The 20,369-nt window shown below is 54.3% G+C and overlaps 1 protein-coding gene across 4 annotated transcripts; it reads left to right on the top strand.

The window, feature by feature from the left end:
* The first annotated feature begins 473 nt into the window (after window positions 1-473).
* On the top strand, window positions 474-19,579 carry PFKFB1 (6-phosphofructo-2-kinase/fructose-2,6-biphosphatase 1). 4 transcript variants are annotated; one of them, XM_051969225.1, is made up of 15 exons: window positions 474-677; window positions 6,014-6,139; window positions 7,588-7,681; window positions 8,241-8,307; window positions 8,687-8,761; window positions 9,123-9,179; window positions 9,753-9,874; window positions 11,115-11,322; window positions 13,141-13,287; window positions 13,711-13,815; window positions 14,341-14,470; window positions 16,260-16,322; window positions 17,204-17,268; window positions 18,137-18,252; window positions 19,062-19,579. In XM_051969225.1, exons 1-14 carry the CDS (start codon window positions 647-649, stop codon window positions 18,221-18,223), a joined length of 1,377 nt encoding a protein of 458 aa, XP_051825185.1. In that variant the 5' UTR covers window positions 474-646; the 3' UTR covers window positions 18,224-18,252; window positions 19,062-19,579. The 4 variants fall into 4 exon arrangements, with proteins under 4 accessions (XP_051825185.1, XP_051825182.1, XP_051825183.1 ...); XM_051969222.1 differs by lacking the exon at window positions 474-677 and adding an exon at window positions 3,540-3,770; XM_051969223.1 differs by lacking the exon at window positions 474-677 and adding an exon at window positions 3,540-3,770 and having other exon boundaries at window positions 18,159-18,252.
* Window positions 19,580-20,369: the final 790 nt, after the last annotated feature.

Genomic DNA, 20,369 nt, shown 5'->3' on the forward strand with positions numbered 1-20,369 from the left:
TGAGTCTCAAAAGTAAGGAAAGCTCTCCCTCCCACCCTGTCAAAGTCTCTCCAGTCCATTTTTTCATGTTATAAACAAAACCTGAAGAGGAAAAGAGAGCTTCAGAACCCTCGATTCCAAGCCCTTTGTTTTATATAGACTGGAAAGAGACCTAGGGAGAGGATGCGAGTGCCGGATATCGAAGTCACACCTAGCAAGTAGCAGGGACAAATCTCCAAGCTGATTCTGCTAGCTCCCTGCATTCGGTCCAGACACTATGAAGCTATCGGCCAACATCTCTCGTTCTTGGAGCCAGTGAATCCCAATGAGGGGTGAGGGCTGGATGTGGTTTTATATTCCTTTCTCAAGCCAGGACGTGTTTAAAATTAGCCTTGACCTTTGAGGGGGGAAACTCAGGAGAAAGATTTACAGGCAGTTTTAGCAAGAGCTAGCAACAGCTGATTATTGCAACCTAACTGCACCCCCCCTCCATCGGGCCTCCCCTCACTGTTCCTTGCCTCTTCTAGCCAAGCCAGGCCACAGCCTCCCCTATCCAAGAGTGCTCTCCTGGCTCTCCACTCTCCTGGGAGAGCAAGCCCACGGCAACTCTCCCCCATTTTCAAATCGAAAGGCCCCATTGGGCTTGTCTCGGTGAATTAGCTAAACGATGGAGGACCGAAGAAGAGTGAAGAGAGCAGGTAAGGGTAGGGGGCATAAAGGCTGGCAAAGGAAGGCACGGATGACTGGGGAGGAAGCAGAAACTGGGCAGAGCTGACAGGGTGAGGCTCCTTCTCCACTAGGAGAAGTAAAAAACCCCAAGGGTTGGAGAAAGGCTAATCTTTCAGGGAAGGTTCCTCATTTGGATGGCCCTCTGAAACACACCTGATCTGGAGTACCTCATGGTGGAGGGGTGGGCCACTCTGACCTTGAGCAAGCCCTTCAGAGACTCAGTTTCCCCTTTCCCCGAACCACCACCTGTATACCAAACTGGAGGTATTTGAGTAGTCCTTTTTGTTCACTAATTAGACCATGGGGCTCTTCTACGTCTAGATCCTTTGCCTTAGGCCTCCCTGACTCTTTGCTGATGTGACAAGGGTCACTGTCAATGATCCGTGGGCCTCAGTTTCTCCCTTTGTAACTCTAGGGTCAAGCTGTAGGACCTTTAAGTGTCTTTCTAGGTCCGATGTTCTGTGGTTCTAGGTCCCTTTCCCATCTCAGTCTCCGAGGGAGTTGGATTCCCTGGTCACTGACCTCTAACCCTGGCTTCTCCCCTGGGTAAAAGGTGGGACTGGATCTCTGAGCCAATTAGCATCTTCCTCCACCACTCAGTCTGTCCAGCAGGAGGGGCAGCATGTGGCAGCCTGAAAGTCAGGAGGGGCAGGACACTGGCTGTACTGGAGCGGCCATGTTGTTGCTCCTCTCTGGGCTGGTTTCCTGGGCTGTAAAATAGAATAGAAAGAGTCAAATGTCCACTCTTTTCTATTGTGTCCAACTCTCTGTGACCCCGTTTTGGGGTTTTATCGGCTAAGATACTGGAGTGGTCGATCATTTCCTTTTTGCTCATTTTACAGATGAGGAAACTGAGGCAAGCAGGGTGATACACCGTGCCAGGGTCACACAGCTAAAAAGTGCCTGGAGATGGATTTAAATATCAACTCTGGCTATTAACCAGTCTTGTGACTCAGGGCAAGCCCTTTCCCTCAGAACTTCAGTTTTCTCTCCTGTGATGTGTAAGGAAGAATAATATGTCCTCCTCAAATATGCCCGGCTCACTCACAGAGCTCTTGGGAAAAGATCGCAATGTTCTTTGTAAAACCCAGGGAGAGCCTGAGCCCTGGGGCCATGACAGTCAGGGGCCAAGAAAGGGATCCGAATGGTTTTTAAATCTTGGAGCTGAGAGGAGAGAAGGGCTGGGGTCGCACAGAGTCACAGGGGAAGGGATCTAATGCTGGAGAGATGGGAGAAGGGGACAGAGTCAGAGACACGGAGCCAGAGAGATACACAGAGGAGACATGATGAAGGAGAGACAGGGTCACACAGAGAGGGATGTGAGGGGGACACAGGGAGAGGCAGAGAGAAGGGGGAACAAGAAATAAGAGACAGAGAGACGATAAAGAGAGGAAGAGAAAGGGAGAGAGGGGAAAAAGAGGGAGAGAGAAAGGGAGGGAGAGAAAGGGAGAGAGGGAAAAAAGAGGAGAGAGAAAGGGAGGGAGAGAAAAAGAGGAGAGAGAGAAAGGGAGAAAAAGAAAAGGAGGGAGAGAAAGAAAAAGAGGGAGAGAGGAGGAAAGGGGAGACAGGGAGAAAGGGAGAAAGAAAGAGAGGGAAGGAAAGGGAGCAAGAGAGAAAGGGAGGGCGGAAAGAGAAAGGAAGAGAAAGAGGGAGAGAGTAAAAGAGCTAAGCCCCACACTGCCAGCCCCATTAGAGCTGCAGGCAGGCAAGGGGCCGCGCTGAGACCAGCGTCGGCTTTGGGCCCCCTTCTTAAGGGGTCGAAGAACCAGGGGTGGGAATGGGGCCAGGCTCTGGTAGCTGAGAGGGCCGGAGGCCCATGGGCCCTGCACGTGGGATGGGGGAGGCCGCTGTGTGGCCTGCCTCTGGGCCAGGGATCGCTCTGTCCTACTTAGGGGCCATTGCTCTCGAGCCCTGGGCTGAGGCCAGCTCAGTGCAGTGACCCTGCTACTGCCCCAGGCTCCCCCTGCACAGTCTCCCCTCCCCAAGCCTCCCTTCCCCCTCGCCCCCACCAATGGTGCCAGGACCCTGTCGTTCTTCTCTCTGTCTTTCCCTTTCTCCCTTCCCTCCTTCACTGTCTGCCTCCATGTCTCTTTCCCTCAGTTCCTCTAGCCATCTTTCCTTCTTCTGTTATAACGTGTCTCTGTTCTTCCCTTCCTTCCTTCTTCCCTCTTTCTATTTCTCGGGGCATCCCTCCATCTTTCCTCTTCTCTGTGCCTCAGTTTCCCCATCTATCCTTCAAGCTTTCAGTCCCTCCGTGTACTCTGTACTTGCCTCTTTCCATCCTGCCTCTCTCCCCCCTCCTCCCGGCCTCCCGGGAGGGTACAAAGGGCCATTTTGGGGCTGAGAATGGGGGTAGGCAGGTCTCTCACAGGGCTGTGGCCACCTCTGCCCTCTCTGACCCCAGGGGCCACCCTGTAAGCGGGGAGCAGGCTGCAGGAGGGGGGGACTTGCCGACACCCAGAGCCCTCTATCTATTGGCAGCCCGGGAGGCAGAGGGAGGAGAGGGAGAAGGGGCTGCAGACAGTAGTTAGAGAGCAGCGCTTGGTGGTTGGAGTTTGGAGGCCTCCGGTACTGACCTCTGTCCTCCCTGGGGCCACCTCCACAAGGAGGGGACAGGGGAAGGACAATATTACAAACAGCCCCCTCCCCCAGGGGCCCTCCCAGCAAAAGCACAGCCGGCTGAGCCCTAGCCAAGGCAGTCTGGGACCTGGGAATAGCAGACTGAGGTGGGAAAGTGGCGAGAGAGAGAGAGAGAGACTGAGGGGCAGAGAGGAACAGGGAGAGAGACAGAGACAGGAGAGAGAGAGAGAGAGAGAGAGAGAGAGAGAGAGAGAGAGAGAGAGAGAGAGAGAGAGAGAAAGGGAGAAATTGAGAGAGAAAGGGAGAAAGGTGAGAGAGACAGAGACAGACAGAGACAGAGGGAGAGACTGAGGAAGAGAGCTTGAGTGAGTGAAGAGAGAGGTCCAACATGTCCCAAGAGATGGGGGAGCTCACGCAGACCCGGCTACAGAAGATCTGGATCCCCCACACCAGTGGCAGCCGGCTGCAGCCTCGCAGGGGCTGTAAGTGAGGGGGGTGAATCACAGGGCTGTAAGTGGGGGTGGCGGGGGTGAGGGAGCTGTAAGGGGGAGGTGGGCCTGGGGGACATAGGGGGCTGTGAGTGGGGCTGGGCCCAAGCAGGGCAGGGGGCGGGAAGGGCTGGCAGGGTCTGGGGAGGGGCAGCTCCTGGACAGGAGGAGGAATCTCTGCTATTTCTGTCCTGCTGCCTTATTTTCTCAGCCTGCCCTTTTTGCCTGGCTCTTGGGGGCTTCCTCTCTCTCCTAGAGAAGTTCATCTCCTTGGGGATCCGCGTACGTTACTTAGAACATTCCGTTTTCCTTCCAGAACCTTCCCCTCCCACTTAGAACCTTTCCTTTGTGAGTTAAACCGTTCTATTCTGTGCCCCTCCCTTCGGAACCACACAGGTCTTGGGAGCCCCAAGTCTGCATGTTGGAATTACAGACCAGATCCTGTCCTTCACCATGTCCACCCCCTTTTAGAGAGAGGCAAACTGAGGCCCAGAGCGGGCTCACCCTGCACGTGAATAGACTCAAACACGAGAGACTTGGAATTCACCCAGTCCGCCATTCGACAGGCAGGGAAACTGAGGTCCAGGGGAGGAAGGGAGGTTTCATGAGCTGGAAGCCCTTCCAAGTTTGGAGCCCAGTTCCCCTGACTCCCAGATGAAGACCAAGAGTGGCGTTCTTTCTCTGGGTGCCCCTGTCTCCAGCTGGGGGCTGGGGTGAGGCGAGGTGACGTGTCTTGGTTCAGTCCCTCTGGCTGTGGGAAACAGGTGCTGGTTACACAAAACCGCCACGTGGGGCCCCCCTTCCCTCCCTCCGTTTCAGAGTGTCCTGTTTCCATTAATGGGAGGACACTGTCCCACTGTCCCAGAACCAAATGTTGCAGGGAGGGTAATAAAAAAGAGAGGGAAGGAAGGAGATGCCCTGGTGCCCAGAAACATCAAAGAGAGGGGGAAATCATTTGAAATTCAAATTTTAGAACAGGAAAAAAAAGTTTACATGAGGAGGAGGGAGCCTAAGTTGGAGGGAGGGAGGAGGGGCAGTGGGAAATGGGGTTGAAGGAGAAGGTCAAGAGCCAAAAATATTTTCAAGGAAGAGAGAGGCCAGCTCCCCAAAGATAAGAGAGCCTGCCCTTGCTCTGGGAGGACTGCTTTGCTGAGCTTTATGGGTTGGGGCCTGCAGAGAAGCCACAGTAACAGGCAAGGGGCCTGAGCAGGGGAGGCCTTGGGCCAAAGTGAGATCTTAGAGCAGCCGATTCTCCCACTTTGCTCAAAGGGTCCCTTCCAGCATCACCCTGAGCTCGGGAGAACCCAGGGAAGCAGGGTCCCCCTCCGCCACCTCTCCAACTCCCCGACTCCTAAGGGCATTCCCCCGCTCCCTCTGGGGCTCTCCCAGGTCTAGCCTGGTCTCCGGAGCTGCTTCTCTCCTGTCCTGAGAGCAGTCATCCCAATTCCAGCCCGAGCAATCAGTAAGTGCCTACCTCGCTTCCCACAGGCGCCTCAGTGGGTGCTGGGAAACAAGCCCCAAAGATGGCAGCCCTGCCTTTGTAATCCTATGACTGGAGCTGCATGAGACCCCTCAGTCCGCCCAGTCCAGTCTTCTGACTTCTGCAAAAGGGAGACGGACTGGGAAGGGGAAGTGTCCCAATGTGCCATGGTAACAGAAAGTCACTGGAGGGTCCCCTAAGACCCTCTGCCTTTCAATAATGAGTACGCCTGACTGTAGGCTGGAAGGCCTTTCCTCCCATGCCCAAACATTAGCATTCCTGTGTAAAGGGGAGGAAACTGAGGTTCACCAGGCTGGCTACTTGTGTCCAGTAAGTACAGCCAGAGCGGAGCTTTAAGCCTGGGCATCCCGATTCCAAAGGCTTTTTCCCGCCACCCACCATGCTGGCAGGCCGCCAAAGACAATCGCCATGGAGGCCTGAGACACCTGGCACCGGGAGAAAGTGGCCGGCAGCAGCCTGGGGCCAGGGGGTCTCGATGCCCTCTCCCCAGCCCCAACCGATGCTGGGATACGGCACTGGCATCTCTGCCGTCTCACCCTCTTCACGCTTTCCTTTGCCCGGGTCTGTCCTCTACCCCATCATAGGCTACCTTGTACTCCACCGTGTACAAAGCGCCGCCCACCTCCGACTTCATTAGAGCATACCCTCCTGGAGGGCGAGGATCGGGCGAGGGAGGGGGACCGGCAGCGGTCATTGTCCCAAGCGCATACTACATGCGTGTCAAATTGAATTTCAGCATCCATTCCTCAGTTCACCAACTCCCCAACAATGGTGATCATGGTGGGGCTGCCTGCACGAGGCAAGACCTATATCTCTACCAAGCTTACCAGGTACCTCAACTGGATTGGGACTCCAACCAAAGGTACGTACAGCCTTCAGGCAAAGGGGATCTGGTACCATCCCTTAGTTCTCCGTCAACAGGAAGGGATTCCCCTTCCTTAAGATCCCAGAGTCAGTATCTTCACCCATCACCACCTGGTAGCCTCAGGAATGGCCAAGACCCCCAAAACTCAGGTCTCGTGACCCAAGTGACATTCAAACACACACGGTCATCTCACAGCTCCAATAAAGACATGACAATGTTTTAGCCAAAGCGAATTGCTTCGAGTTGTGGCCAAAGTAAATTGCTTTAGGTTTTGCCCAAAGTGAATTGCTCCAACTTTCGGCCAGTAGCTGAATTCGGGTTCTGTGACTCCAAAGCAATGCAGTGGTTTTTTTTCCCCAGCAAGATCCAGAGTGAGATCAGCTTAAGGGCAGGAATTGTTCACCGCCCCAGTGTCTTGCACGTAGGAGGCATTTAATAAATGCTCACTGAATTCAATGTAGCTTGGAACATATGCCAAATATGTGATCCCAAGTATCAAGGATGAGAGGGTCCAGGTGCATCCCATCCTCTGCTAGTTAGACTGCCCAAACTGGAAAGAGCTCCAAAGGGGATGGACCAGGAAGGGGAGATTGGAGAATTTGTCAGGGGAGGACCCAATGAAGGAAAACATTTAGCCTCAAGGAAAGAAGCCTTGAGCAGAAGTAGAAGTAGTAAGTTAGGAGGAGATTCTGGCTCCTCCCATTGCTCCTGCTTGTGTCCTCTAAGGCCCAGCAGAATGGGACCGATCCCTCCCCATTTGGTCACTGTTTGTGTCCAGATTGGCTCAGATTGAATGTAGATTGCAGTCATTTGTGCTTTGGCCAGAAAGCCTTCCACACTGATCGATTGATTTTTGACTACATGGGGGAGAGGCCATTCTCTGCCTCATTTCTTACCCAGCCTTAATCACTGAATGGGCGTTACCTCAGTCTAACTGAGACCTTTGCTTAAAAAGGTCGAGGTCTCCCATAGCATGCAGGGACATTTCCGGCCATCTTGATCTATGTCTTGCCACTGGTCCCAGAAGACTCTGGAGGGGAAAGTGAGGCAGGTGACCTTGCCCAAGCCCTCTCTCACTTGCATGTCACTGCAGTACCTCCCTGACATTATGGGTCTCTTCAAGAATGAAGGCCAGCTCTCATATCCTACCTGAGTCTTCTCTTTCCCAGGGGAAATCTCCCCATTTCCTTCCACTAGTTCAGCAATTGGGGGCCTTGCCAGCCTATTTGCCCTTCCCTGGATATACTTCCTAATGTGGTCTCCAGAAGTAAACCCAATACAGACTCCTGTGGTCCTTCCTACCTCAAAATAAGCCTGGATCCCTTTCCAGAGAAGAAAAGAAGTAATGAGGCTGAGAAATCACCCCATCCCTAGGCCCCTTATGTCCTGAGGGTCAATGGGTCAAAGTCACCCACTCAAAGAGGTTTTCTCCCAACTCTTTTTAGTGTTTAACTTAGGCCAGTATCGTCGAGAGGCTGTCCAGTACAAGAACTATGAGTTCTTTCGGCCAGATAACAAGGAAGCCTTGGTCATCCGGAAGTGAGTAATCTTACCTCCGTTCACAAAATATCCTTTCTTTCCCCTCCACTCATCCCCACCCCACCAGCCTTCTCTTATCTGCTCATTCTCCCCTCACTCCCACTGGGCCTCCTGCCCCCGCCTCTTCCCCCTCTGCAAATCCAGACTTAACCTGACCTAAACCCAAACTCATCTCCTGCTTATCTGACCCACCCATGACAACCTTTAGCATTTGGCTTCTGACCCCTTCCTCTTCCTCTTCCCTGCCTTAGCTTCCCCTTTCCCTGCCAACTCTATCACCTTCTCTCTCTCTCTCTCTCTCTCTCTCTCTCTCTCTCTCTCTCTCTCTCTCTCTCTTCTCTGTCTCTTTTTTGTTTCTCTTTTTCTTTGCCTGTCTCTCTCCTTTTCTTTGTCTCCCTCTGTCTCTCATGTTCTTTGTTTCTGTCTTTGTCTGTCTCTCTTTTTCTTTGTCTCTCTGTCTCTCCTCTCTCTGTGTCTGTTTTTCCTTTTCTCCATCTCTCTTTTCCCCTCCTCCACCACCTTCATCAGACCTCTTCTCTCTCTGTTTGTCCTCTCTCAGGCAGTGTGCAATGGCGGCCCTGAAGGATGTCCATGATTACCTTGGCCATGAGGAAGGCCACGTAGCGGTAAATTGGCCTAAGGGTCTCTCTGTGCTGGGTCAGAATCACCAAGCCGCAGAGCTGGAAGGAAAACCCCATAAGTCATCTGGGGTGACCTTGATGACTTCACAGAGGAGGCAAACAGAGGGAGGCCCAGAGAGGGGCGAGAAAATATCCAAACGCACATTTATATCCATGTACACAAGCAATTACACAGCAGAACATCTGGCCTTGAACCCGTGCCTTCCCTTTCTCAGTGTCACCTGGACAGCTGGGCAGAAAGGAGTCTCACACTTGCCTGTCTTGTCAGTGAAGGCCTAATTCCAGCCCCATATCCTTGATTCTTCCTCCCCCTCCAGGAAGTCCTCCCCAGTCATTCAACCTAGACCCTATCGTCTGTCTCTAGGTTTTTGATGCCACCAATACCACCAGGGAAAGAAGGTCACTCATTCTGCAATTCGCCAAGGAGCACGGGTACAAGGTATAACAACTCTCATTCGGGGCTGGCTAACTTTTGTCTTGTGTCCAGACATTCACAAATGGAGGTGAGAAGAGAAAACTACGGGGGAAATGGCACTAGAGTTGCTTAGCTACCATATAGTTCAAACCCTTCGTTTTAAAGAGGGAGAAACTGAGGCTTGGAGGGGGTAAGAGATTTGCCCAGAACCACAGGCAGACTTCTGTGTGGGTGATCTGAGTCCTTGTTTAGATCATAGCCAGATATTTCAGCAAGATTTCCATCTCAAATGCGTCTTTTAAGTTTATGGGGAACTTCATGAGTTCATCTCTAAAGGCCAGGCCCACAAAGGAAACTGAGGACCTCCTCTCTTGTACGCTTACAGGTTTTCTTCATTGAGTCCATCTGTCATGACCCAGACATCATTGCCGAGAACATCACAGTAAGAGAGCCCTGCACTGCACGATGCCTGTCTTAGCCCACCCGAGCTCAACTTAAGGGTCGATTCCCCCTTTCCATGGCCACGTCTTTAGCGAAGCCTGCCCCCCAACATTCTGGGCTGTGGAGGAGGAAGCTGCGGCCCACGAAGTAAAAGTAACCCATGGTTAAGAGCTGAAAATGACCTTAGAGAAAGTCTTGTTCTCCTCCTTTCTATACATGAGAAAACTGAAACCCACAGAGGGAAGTGATATTAACCCCAAATTATATGGTACAGTGGGCCAATCTCCTCCCTGGAAAGGTGCCGGGCTGATTTAGAAGGAGGTATCTGACCTCAACCCAGACTGTTCATGTTCAAAAGTCTGGGAGACATCCCTTAAACCTCTCTTCCATCTTTCTGTATCTCCCTGTGTCTGGCTCTCCCTCCCTTTCTGTATCTCTCAATTTCCGTCTCTTTCTTTCTCTATTTTTCTGTCTGTTGGTCTCTCTTTGTCTCTCACTGTCTCTTTCTTTCCCTCTCTCACTGTTTCTCTTTCCCCTCTCTCTTTTTCTCCTTCCCTCTCTCTGTCTCTCTCAGCAAGTCAAGCTGAGCAGCCCAGATTACAAAGACTGTGATCGGGAGAAGGTAGTGGAAGACTTTCTGAAGAGAATCGAGTGCTACGAGATGAATTACCAGCCCATTGATGAGGAGCTAGACAGGTCCGAGGACCAGGGGAACTCTGCTTTTCTTGACGTGCTGTTGGGAGGGTGGCAGGTGGGAAAGGCCCTGAAAGGGAGGCAGGCCCCAGCACTGTGGCTAGAAGTGACTCGAGGGCTAGAGAAAGAAAGATGGCCTGAGAAGAGAAAGAGGCCTGAGAAGGAGTGATTGGAGGGGGGGAGAAAGGGTGAATGAAGAAAGGGTTGAAAGGAATGAGTGAAGGAAGGAATAAGAGAGAATAAAAGAGAATGAGTGAATGGGGGAATAAATGTGGAAGGAAAGAACAAGGGAAAGAAAGACTATATGAAAAAAGGGGTAAGAAAGAATGAGAAAAGAAAGGAAAGAGAATGAAGGTATCAAAAAAGGAAGAAAGGAAAGACTGAATGAGAGGAGGAATGAATGGGGTAGGGAAAAATGAACGCATAAATGAATGAGTAAGAGGAAGAAGGCAATAAAAAAAAAAGAATGAGGGAAGAGACTTGAAGGGGATTGAAAGAAGGAGTTAAGGAAGACTGGTTGGAGGTGGGGGACAAGACACACACACACACACACACACACACACACACACACACACACACACACTGCCAGTCCTGGAGCTGGGCTTCCAAGAATCCACTAACTAAAAGGAGGGTGAGATGGGAAAATCAAGTGGAGGGGGGAGGAAGGAGCAGCTGCAGAGAGACGGGAAGGGGAGGGTGTTTGGGGGAGAGAGGCAGGCCAGGTGGGCTGGGTGGGCTTTCTCCCTGGGGGTGACGGAGCAGTGCTCTGCCCAGGAGCCCCCGGAAGATGATGGATGGATGATGGGTGCACTTTGGACTCCCTCCGAAGCTCTGCCTGGGGCCTCCCAGCCTCCTGGCTGGTGCTGACTGATTGCAAGTCCTGCACACATGCAGGCGCAAAAGCCAGTGTCGCCCCAGCTTTTGCCAAGCAGATGGAGGGAGCCTGGCTATTCCGGGGGGGCCCTTTCTGGAAAGAGCAGAATCACCCCCAAATCTCTCTTCCATGTAAATCCAAGCTTTTTTTCTGAATGTGTGTTCAGGGCTTAACAGGAGCAGGGCCTGCTTCTGGGCACAGCTGGGGAGAATTGCCCTCTGGGATGTGGGGAAGTTCAGAACCTCTTGGAGAACAAAGAAGATACAGAAAGTTAGGGGTGGAGGTCTGTCTTCTTGGAGGAGGTCACCAGCACTCACTGGAGGGCTTGAACCCTGGGAAAGACCTGAGTGTCCCTTGTTCCTCCTCCAGCCATTTGTCCTACATCAAGATCTTTGACGTGGGCACCCGCTATCTGGTGAACAGAGTCCAGGACCACATCCAGAGCCGCACCGTGTACTACCTGATGAACATCCACGTCACGCCTCGATCCATCTACCTGTGCCGCCATGGCGAGAGCGAGCTCAACCTCAAGGGCCGCATTGGCGGGGACTCGGGCCTCTCTTCCAGGGGCAAGCAGGTAGGGGCTCCTGGAAAAGGGCTCAACACAACCACCTATGCCTTCAGCTAACTGCATTTTTCTGTTCCTTTCTCCCTCCCTCTCTCCCTTCTTTCTTCCTTTCATCCCTCCCTTCCCTTCCTTCTTCTCTTCCTTTACTCCCTTCCTTCCCTCCCTTCCTTCTCTCCCACAGGCCTTTCCATCAGGGCCAATCAGGTAAGGGCTGGGGCTCCTGCAGATGGGAAAAGGAACTCAATACAACCATCTTTTCCTTCACCCAACTTCATTCTTCTGTTCCTCCCTCCCTCTCTCTTCTTTCTTCCTTTCATCCCTCCTTTCCTTTTTTTCCTTCCTTCTTTTTTTCTTCCTTTCATACCTTCCTTCTTCTCTTCCTTTACTCCCTCCCTTATCTTCCTTCCTTCCTTCTCTCCCTCAGGCCTTTCCACCAGGGACAATCAGGTAGGGGCTAGGGCTCCTCCAGATGAGAAAAGGGACTCAGTACGACCATCTTTTCCTTCACCCAACTTCATTCTTCTGTTCCTTTCTCCTTCCCTCTCTTCTTTCTTCCTTTTATCCCTCCTTTTCCTTCCTTCTTTCCTCCCTTCTTTCTTTCTTCCTTTCATCCCTCTCTTCCCTTCTTTCTTTCTTCCTTCTCTCCCTTCCTTCCTTCCTTCCTTCCTCCTTTCTGTCTCCTTCTTTCTCTCCTTCCACTCATTTGCTCCTTTCTCCACCTCCTTCCTTCACTTACTCTTTCATCATTCCTTCTTTCTCTCAGTCATGCAATCTTTGCCTTGCTTCATTCCATTTTCTTCTACTCATTATTTCTTCTTTTTATTCCCTCATCCCTTCCCTCATGCTTTTATTCCTTTGTTCATTCCATTCTTCCTCCACTCGTTCATTTATTCTTTCCCTCATTCCTGCTTTATTCTACTAAATCCTGTTTCCCTTTACTCATTCCTTCTATACTTCCCTCCTTCATTCATAAAATTCTTCCTTCACAGAAATGCGGAAATGTAAATTCTAAAGCTCCACTGTCAACACATTCATTCATTCATTCCTTCATTCCTCTGTGTCTGCCTTCTGCCCCTCCCCTTCCCTCATGAATGCCTCCTTTTGGCAGCAGGATTTTTCCCATTTCCCAGAATCCACCTGACCTAATGTGGTAGCTTCCTTACTGGGCTCTCCCCTCTCCAGGCCATCCTTCATAGTGGGTTCCAAATAGCCCTAACATCCAGCTTGGAGCATGCTACCCCCTGCTTAGAATTCTCAGTGGTTCCTCTTGTCTCTTGAATCAAATCCCGGTTCCTCAGCCTGGCATTGAAGGCTCCCAGTGTGGCCCCAGCTCATCTTTCTAGCCTGATTTATTTCCTTCCTTATTTCTTTCCTTTTTCCCTCCCTCCCTCCCTCCCTCCCTCCCTTCCTTCCTTCCTTCCTTCCTTCCTTTCTTTTTCCCTCCCTCCCTCCCTCCTTCCCTCCTTCCTTCTGCATTATTTCATTTTATTCCCCCCATATCTTCCCCACACACATTCTACTCAACTGGGTTAACAGCAGTTTCCAAAACTCAGTCTGGACGCCATCAATACCACGCCTTCCCAACCTGGAGCTTCCTCCAAGGCCAGACCTCCTCCCAAACACTTTCCTGATCCTTCCCACTGGTAATGCTTCCTGTCCACGGATCACTTGGAAATGGCCCCTGTGCGCCCCCGGCATCCTGGAACATTAGGGCAAGGACTGTGCTCCTAGCCTCCGTCCCCAGAGCTGAGCCCAGGGCCGGGCATAAGCCGCCTCTAACCAGAAAGGTCTAAAGGCCCCCACAGCCTTCTCCTCCTTACTTTGCAGTACGCATACGCCCTGGCCAACTTCATCCAGTCCCAGGACATCAGCTCCCTGAAGGTCTGGACCAGCCACATGAAGAGAACCATCCAGACGGCCGAGGCCCTGAGGGTCCCTTATGAGCAGTGGAAGGCCCTGAATGAGATAGATGCTGTGAGTGAGGGACAGATGGAGGGAGGAAGTAAGAGAGGGAGGGAGGAAAGGATGGAGGGAGGGAGGCCTATTAATTCAGGAGGAAAGGGCCACCTCTAGATACTACTGGGGGACACGGCCCTGTGGAGCAAAAGGGATTGGCCTAGCAAGGTCCCTGATGACAGTGACCTAGAGGGAAGGTACCCCCCCATGTGCATTCACACACACACACACACACACACACACACACACACTCCAGAAGCACACCCGTATATTCCCCCAACCTACACTGAAGCTAGAGACACGCAGGGAAGGCAACTGCTCCCAGGGCCCAGCTTGCTCATACTACTCTGTGCACCTTGTGGACTTGCACGTGCCCACGTCCCACTCTGCACACCCATCTCTCCTTCCTGCCCCGGGTTATCAGCACCTGCTGCATTTCAGGGGGTCTGCGAAGAGATGACCTATGAGGAGATCCAAGAACATTACCCAGAGGAATTTGCGCTTCGGGACCAGGACAAATATCGCTACCGTTACCCCAAGGGAGAGGTGAGGGAGGTCCGCTGGAAGCCTGGCCCAGAGCTCCGGAGCCCCGGCAGGCCCCGTGTTTAGCCAGCTCCAGAGTCTGGCAGGCACCCACTCAGCTGGTTTCGGGCCTCCTCCCACCCTCAGGTGCTTTCTGCTCACCTACTACCTCCCCCAAGAGTACATCCACAGTCTGCCCTATGAACCTTGGGAGGGAGAGCCCATGACCAGCACCCCCCAACCCCACACCTGGGTGAAAAATGACCTGCCTCATCCCCGGTTTGATTCTGAGTTCCCGGGATTGCTGAGACGCTCTCTTGGCCAACTGAGTGAGGGAGATGCCCACGCCTTCCTTTCCCTGTGGACCGACGGCATTGGGCTCCCCTGTTATCCAGCAAAAGGGATTGAGGACTGGGGCTATGGGCAGTGGGTTGGAGAGGGGTGGGCGATGGGGCTAGGCCTCCCGGTGCTGCCCTGGCTGGCCTCTGGCCTGCAGGCAGACCTCGCTGAACCTCCTTGCTCAGGTCTGGGTCTGTCTCTCCTTTCTAGTCCTACGAGGACTTGGTCCAGCGCCTGGAGCCTGTGATCATGGAACTGGAGCGCCAGGAGAACGTCTTAGTGATCTGCCACCAGGCCGTCATGCGCTGTCTCCTGGCCTACTTTCTGGATAAGACTGCAGGTAACCGCTAACTTAGGGCTCGGGGTAGAACCCGGGGAGGAGCGCCCAGCTTGCCATGGCTGGCCACGTGGGGGCCGGGGGTGGCTGCAAGGGGGAGACAAGGGGCACTCAGCAGTTGGAAGCAGACATGCCAGAGAAGGCCTTGATTGGTGTGCCGTGCTCCGGACAGCAGTCCGTCCAGCTCAAAATAGATCAATATTTTTGGTTTTTTTTTTAAAAAAGCAAACCAATCTCTTTACTAAAAGAGATAGAACAGCATTATTATGAGCACTGTTGTGCAAAGCAAGATGCTGCCCACATGGAAAGCCTCCGAAGGCCAGAGCAGGCAACGCCTGGAGAGGAGTGGACTGGGGGCTCTATGGGTGTGGGATGTGCTTTATCCATTAACAGACAAGCCTTATCGTACGAGAGAGAGAGAGAGAGAGAGAGAGAGAGAGAGAGAGAGAGAGAGAGAAATGAGAGAGAGAAAAACGAGAGAGAGAGAGAGAGAGAGAGAGAGAGAAATGAGAGAGAGAGAAAAACAAGAGAGAGAAATGAGAGAGAAAAAAACGAGAGAGAGAGAGAGAGAGAGAGAGAGAGAGAGAGAGAGAGAGAAATGAGAGAGAGAGAGAAATGAGAGAGAAAAAACGAGAGAGAGAGAGAGAGAGAGAGAGAGAGAGAGAGAGAGAGACAGACTGCCAGGATATGGAGGGCAGCCAGGTTCTCAAAGATGGTGCCCTGTGGAACGCCTCCCCCAGCAGCTCCAAGCACCGGGCCCAGAAGTCACGTGAAAGGACTCGGCCTGCCTCAGCTCACCACCAGAGGCCATGGTACCGGGCATCCTGGGAAGGGACACCCCATACCCAAGCCTGCAACTCCCCAGCTCAGAAGTGACCCTGGCTATGTCCCTTGGCCTCAGTTTCCTTCTCTGTAATGCAGATGATATTTCCAATAGTCACTTTACAGGACTGCAGTGAGGAAAGCACTTTACATACCTTCAAAAGGTCAAAAAACAGAAGGTCTTTTTGATCTCCGGCCAAAGTGTGGAGGGGCTGAGGCCGGCATCAACAGAGACAGCTTCGGAAGTATAGAATGCCCTGCTCATGGAAAGGGGCAGTCAGCCAGAAGCATCTGTGTTCAAGGCCTCCTCTGATAAAGGCTGGCTGTGTGACTGTGGCCAAGTCACTGCAGTCCTCAGGGCTCCATGCCACTCTATAAGACCAGCAGATGCTCCTGCCAGTGAAAGCGGGGGCCCAGTCCCTAGCCCTAGCCACATCTGGGAACTTCCTCCCTCTGAGGCGGGCGTCCTTCCAGACCGATTCTTGCTGACTTTGTGCTCCGGATCCTTCAGAGAGAGTGAGGGAGGGCCTCCCTTCCCTTGTCCTGATGCCCTGGGGACAGGCCACGCTGTCCTTAGACCGACTCAAGGACAAGGCCCCCTCCATTCTTCCACTGTGGAGCTCTCTGTGGGTCGCCATGGGCACCCTGGCGCGCTGCTGGTAGGGAGGCCCCGGTCCCGTGGCAGCAGATAGATGCAGGCGGGGCCGTGCCCTCCATCACCCTCCCCCGCCCCAGAGCCGTCTGGCCTTTTGGTGGGAGACGGACGGATGAGGATGGGGTGGGATGGAAGGGAGTGTGTGGGACAGTGGGCGGCCTGGGAGCTCCTGGGGCTGGAAAGCCGAGGAGGAGCCGGGCTGGGGGATGAACTTTTGGTGGAAGCCGACAGGTGAGGATGGGGCGGGGGGGCGGATGGCCGGCGGCCCAGCCGGCCATGGTTCTTCCAGCCAATGCTCTCTCCCTTCCCTTCCAGAGGAGCTGCCTTATCTCAAGTGTCCCCTGCACACGGTGCTCAAACTCACCCCAGTGGCTTATGGTGAGTGGTGTGGTCCAGAAGCTTCTCCCACTATGGTGATTGCCACCAGGCTTCTCCCTCCCAGTGCCGGTGGGACACCCCCACTTAGAAGGGACGCCCAGGGTCCCCCACGTCCCAGTCACACATGCATTTTTCTGGACCGAAAAACAGGGTGGGGAGAGAGGCAGGAGTGCCCCCGGGCCACCCAGCAAGCTGGGGCAGAGGCCTCTGCCCCTCCGCTGGACACTCCATCCCTCCCAGCATCCTCTACTTCCTGTGCCCTGTGTGGCTCAGCTTCTTAGGGGAAACCTTGGACGGCTGCAGCTTCTGCCTCCTCTCCTCTTGCCCTCTTCCCAGTCTTGGCAGCCTGGAAGCCCCCAGCCCAAGACTCCTCTCTTGTCAGCACTGGGGGGTTCAGTAGACTGCCCCCCTCCTCAGCCTAACCTGGCTGCAGCCTCTGGTGCAGGGGCACTGCCTTCTCCTGGATCCTGCCTCACCCTATATGGCCCTGCTCCTTCCTCTGCCCCCTCCTCCCCAGCCGGGCCTCCTCTTCCCCAGGCTCCTCTGCTGGACCAGCTGCATCATCTGTGCCTCCAGCCCCAGAGTGTGGCTGGCCCTCCATGCTGTCCCAACCTTCTGTGTCCCTCCCCCTTCCTTCTTTCCCTCTCCCACCTTTTCTTTCTCCTCCTCCTCTCTCTTCCTGTTTCTCCCCTTCCTTCTCTTTCTCCCCCTTCTCTCTCCCTCTTTTTGGTTCTCCCCATTCTCCCTCTTCCCCACCCACTCTGCCCCTTTCCCCCCCTTTCCATCTGTCATTCAGGGGTCGATTCTGGTGCCCACTTGAACCTCTTTTTACCCATCCACGGTGCAGGCCTGATGGGTTGCTCTCCTGCCCCCATTCTCAGGTTGCAAAGTCGAGTCCATTTACCTGAATGTGGAGGCGGTGAACACCCACCGGGAGAAGCCCGAGGTAGGTGGGTGGGCACGCAAGGCCTCAGAGCTGCAGCCTCAGGGAGGCTGGCAGGCCCTCCCCACTGTTAGCACCCAGACAGCCCTTCCCGCTCACCCAGGAAGGCAGGGCCCCGCAGGCCCGGCTCAGCCCGCAGGAGGAGCCTGGGACCTTGGGCTGCGGGCAGACCCGCTCTGGGCCCCGACTGCCGGCCGGCCCCGCTTCAGGGCCACAGGGACGTGGGGGCGAAGTGTGGGGAAAGCCCAGGCTGCCCATCACAGCCTCGGCCGGGTGACTGTGGGGGCCTGGCCCAAGAGCCCCAGTGGTTCCTTCCCTCCAGGCCGGGCCTCATAGCTAAGGGCCACACTTCCCATGTCACCACCGGGGGTGGGAGATGGGTGGGGATGAGAGTAGCGCTACCGCAACAGATCTTCTCATCCTCCTTTTGGACCTTTTGCCTCATCTGGAAAGTGGCCAGTTAGCTGGGTCCAGTGATCTCTAAAGTGAGATCTCATGGCTGAGACAGCACCTGTGTCTGCTGCCCCATTTCCGGGGGAGAGACTGGGAGAGGTAGCAGCCCAGAAGGCATCCTCCTCTCCCTGCTGGGCCTCAGTTTTCCTCATCTGTGTTAGCTGGACCCGGTCTCCATGTTCCTTTTGGCTCTGAGAGTCTCTGGCTGTTGTTGGTGGTTGGTTGGAAGAGCCAATAGCCTGTGCCCCCCAAACAAAGCCGGCCACCCGTGGGGCTCGGGTCCCTTCCTGTGCATCTCCCCTCTTGTGAGCCGGAGGAATCCCGGATCGCTTCAGAGGGCTGGACTCACAGCTGGGCTGGGCTCTGTCACCTCAATTTCCGTCCTCCCTCTCCTACCCCACCCCCTCCATCCGCTCAGCCGGCCGTGCTCCCACACACAGGAACTTCCACCCTGTTCCTCTGGCCAGCCCCCCACCAACCAAACAACCCTACTTGGAAGACCTGAGTGAAGGCCTCCCTTCCCTGAATGCTCAGGTAAACCTCCCTTCCCCTCCCTGTCCAGGCAGTCTCTCTTGGGGGGCTACCACTCCACTGGATCCGACCTACGACCTAGAGGCTGGCTTCCAGGATCCGCCGAGGGCCTTTGGTGGTCCCCGCAGTGCAGGGGGCAAGGGGCAGGGCAGAGAGGGGGCCAGGAGGCGGCAGCCCCAGACGGGCCTCCGATGTCTCCTTCCCATTTGGCCTCAAGCCAAACACACGCCAGGCCTTTAGTAGGTGCCGACTGCGTGCCAGGCACCGTGCTAAGCACTTTCTAATTGTTCGCTCATTGGAACCACACAGCCACCCTGGCAGGTAGGTGCTACTAGGGAACTCATTTTACAGATGAGGAAACTGAGGCAGGCAGCAGTTAAGTGACTTCCCAGGGTCACACAGCCAGTGTCTGAGGGGAGATCTGGACTTGGGCCTTCCTGCCTCCAAGCACCTCCTCGCTGCCCTTAGTCAGCACGGCCCGGCCGCTTGGAGAGCTGCCACCCTCACTGATGGTGGAGGAGTGGAAGGTGCCCCTGCGGAAGCCAGGAGTCAAGTTGGAGACAAAGGCTGAAGTCGACCCCGTAGACCGGGGCATTCTATCCAGTTTCTGAAATCGGGCTGGCACATTAGGACTGAAAGGTACCCGAGGACAGCCTCCTTGCTTCACGGAGGGAAACTAAGGCTGAGAAAGCAGAAGGGAAAGCCTTTTGCCAAGGTCCCCCAGTAAGCCACCAGCAGCAGTCAGGCCAGGTGCCAGGTCTCCTGGGTTTTCAGTCCCAAACCCCTCCTACAACGCCCCTCTATTGTTGCAGAACGTGGATGTCACCCGTGAACCCGAAGAAGCCCTGGATACAGTGCCGGCTCACTACTAAGCATCTTGGGACAGGCCACAGAGCCACTTCCTCTTATTCCCACGGCCAGAGGCTGGCCTATCCACCCACAGAGGGATCCACCCCCACCCCCCATTCACCTTTTCGGTCTCACAGCTGACCGGACCAAAGCTTCGCCCCTGTTTAGCGTTTCCATTTTGGAAACTGAGGAAGAGAAGAAGAGGGGATGGGGAAGAAGAAGGGATGGGCAGAGAACGATAGTGAGGTGGGGCAGATTTAGCTAGCGACGCCACTCCCAAGCAGGCCCCCGCCGATGCTCCGTGGCAGCTGGCCCCCAGGATTCCCCGGCACACAGCTGGGCCTTTCTGAGGTAAGGAGCATCTGCAAGCACCCCCAACGATTCACAGGCCAAAACCAAAGCACTAGTCTCCCTGCTTTGTGGACTCAGCCTTCAAAACAATAAAACTATCAAGGTCTCCAAGTTTGGGGAGACTGTCTCAGTCGGCCCGCTTAATTCAACCCACCAGTGTCTCTGCAGCCCTTCCCGGGAGTTCTTCTGTGGGTGACATGCTTCCTGAGAATCCAGGCCTTCCTGAGTGGGGGTTACACATCAGCGTATCTTGGAGCATCCCCCCCCCCACTCTCTGACCACCAGGGCTCCCAACTCCTTACCAGATCACCCCCAGGTCTCTTTCTTCTCCCAACCAGTTGAGGCCTCAGTGGCATCCAGCCCTGAGGGGAGTCCTGGTGAACCCTCCCACCCCAGAACCAAGGCCATATGGCCTGATGCCTCATCCCAGCCTTCCGAAGCATGCTGGTTAAATCTCCATGGAGAAGCAACCGGGCCTTAAAGCCAGCAGAGCCCAGGCCCAGTCCCACACCTGACCCCTACTGGCTCTGGCACCTTCCAATGATGTTCTAGGCAACTGATCCTGAGCGGCAGCATGGTGGGCAGCCCTTGCTGAGCCCAGGTCCAGCCCCATGTCTTCCTGTACTTGCCAGGGTAGAAGCTAGCCACCAGCACCCCGGCCCAGCCCTACTGAGATTGCTCAAGCTGACCCCCAGACCCAGGGCCAGGAGAGATAGCTTACCATTGCTTTGAGGAAGGTTAATTAACCAGCACAGAGTGCCAGGCCTGGATTGGGGAAGACAAATCTTCCCAAGTTCAAATCCAGCCTCAGACACCGACTAGCCGTGTGACCCCAGGCAAGTCCCTTCAGGTTTATTTCAGTTTCATTGGACGAGGACATAACCAACCACCCCAGAGATGACAAAGTCATGACACATCCC

This window comes from Antechinus flavipes, chromosome X, assembly GCF_016432865.1.
Source record: "Antechinus flavipes isolate AdamAnt ecotype Samford, QLD, Australia chromosome X, AdamAnt_v2, whole genome shotgun sequence".
NCBI lineage: Eukaryota > Metazoa > Chordata > Mammalia > Dasyuromorphia > Dasyuridae > Antechinus > Antechinus flavipes.

Coding starts and splice junctions, on each gene's coding strand:
- PFKFB1 (XM_051969222.1), top strand. CDS start 3,677: ATGTCCCAAGAGATGGGGGAGCTCACGCAGACCCGGCTACAGAAGATC. Junction 13,816..14,340: donor ACCGTTACCCCAAGGGAGAG/GTGAGGGAGGTC, acceptor TCTCCTTTCTAG/TCCTACGAGGACTTGGTCCA. Junction 14,471..16,259: donor CTTTCTGGATAAGACTGCAG/GTAACCGCTAAC, acceptor CTTCCCTTCCAG/AGGAGCTGCCTTATCTCAAG.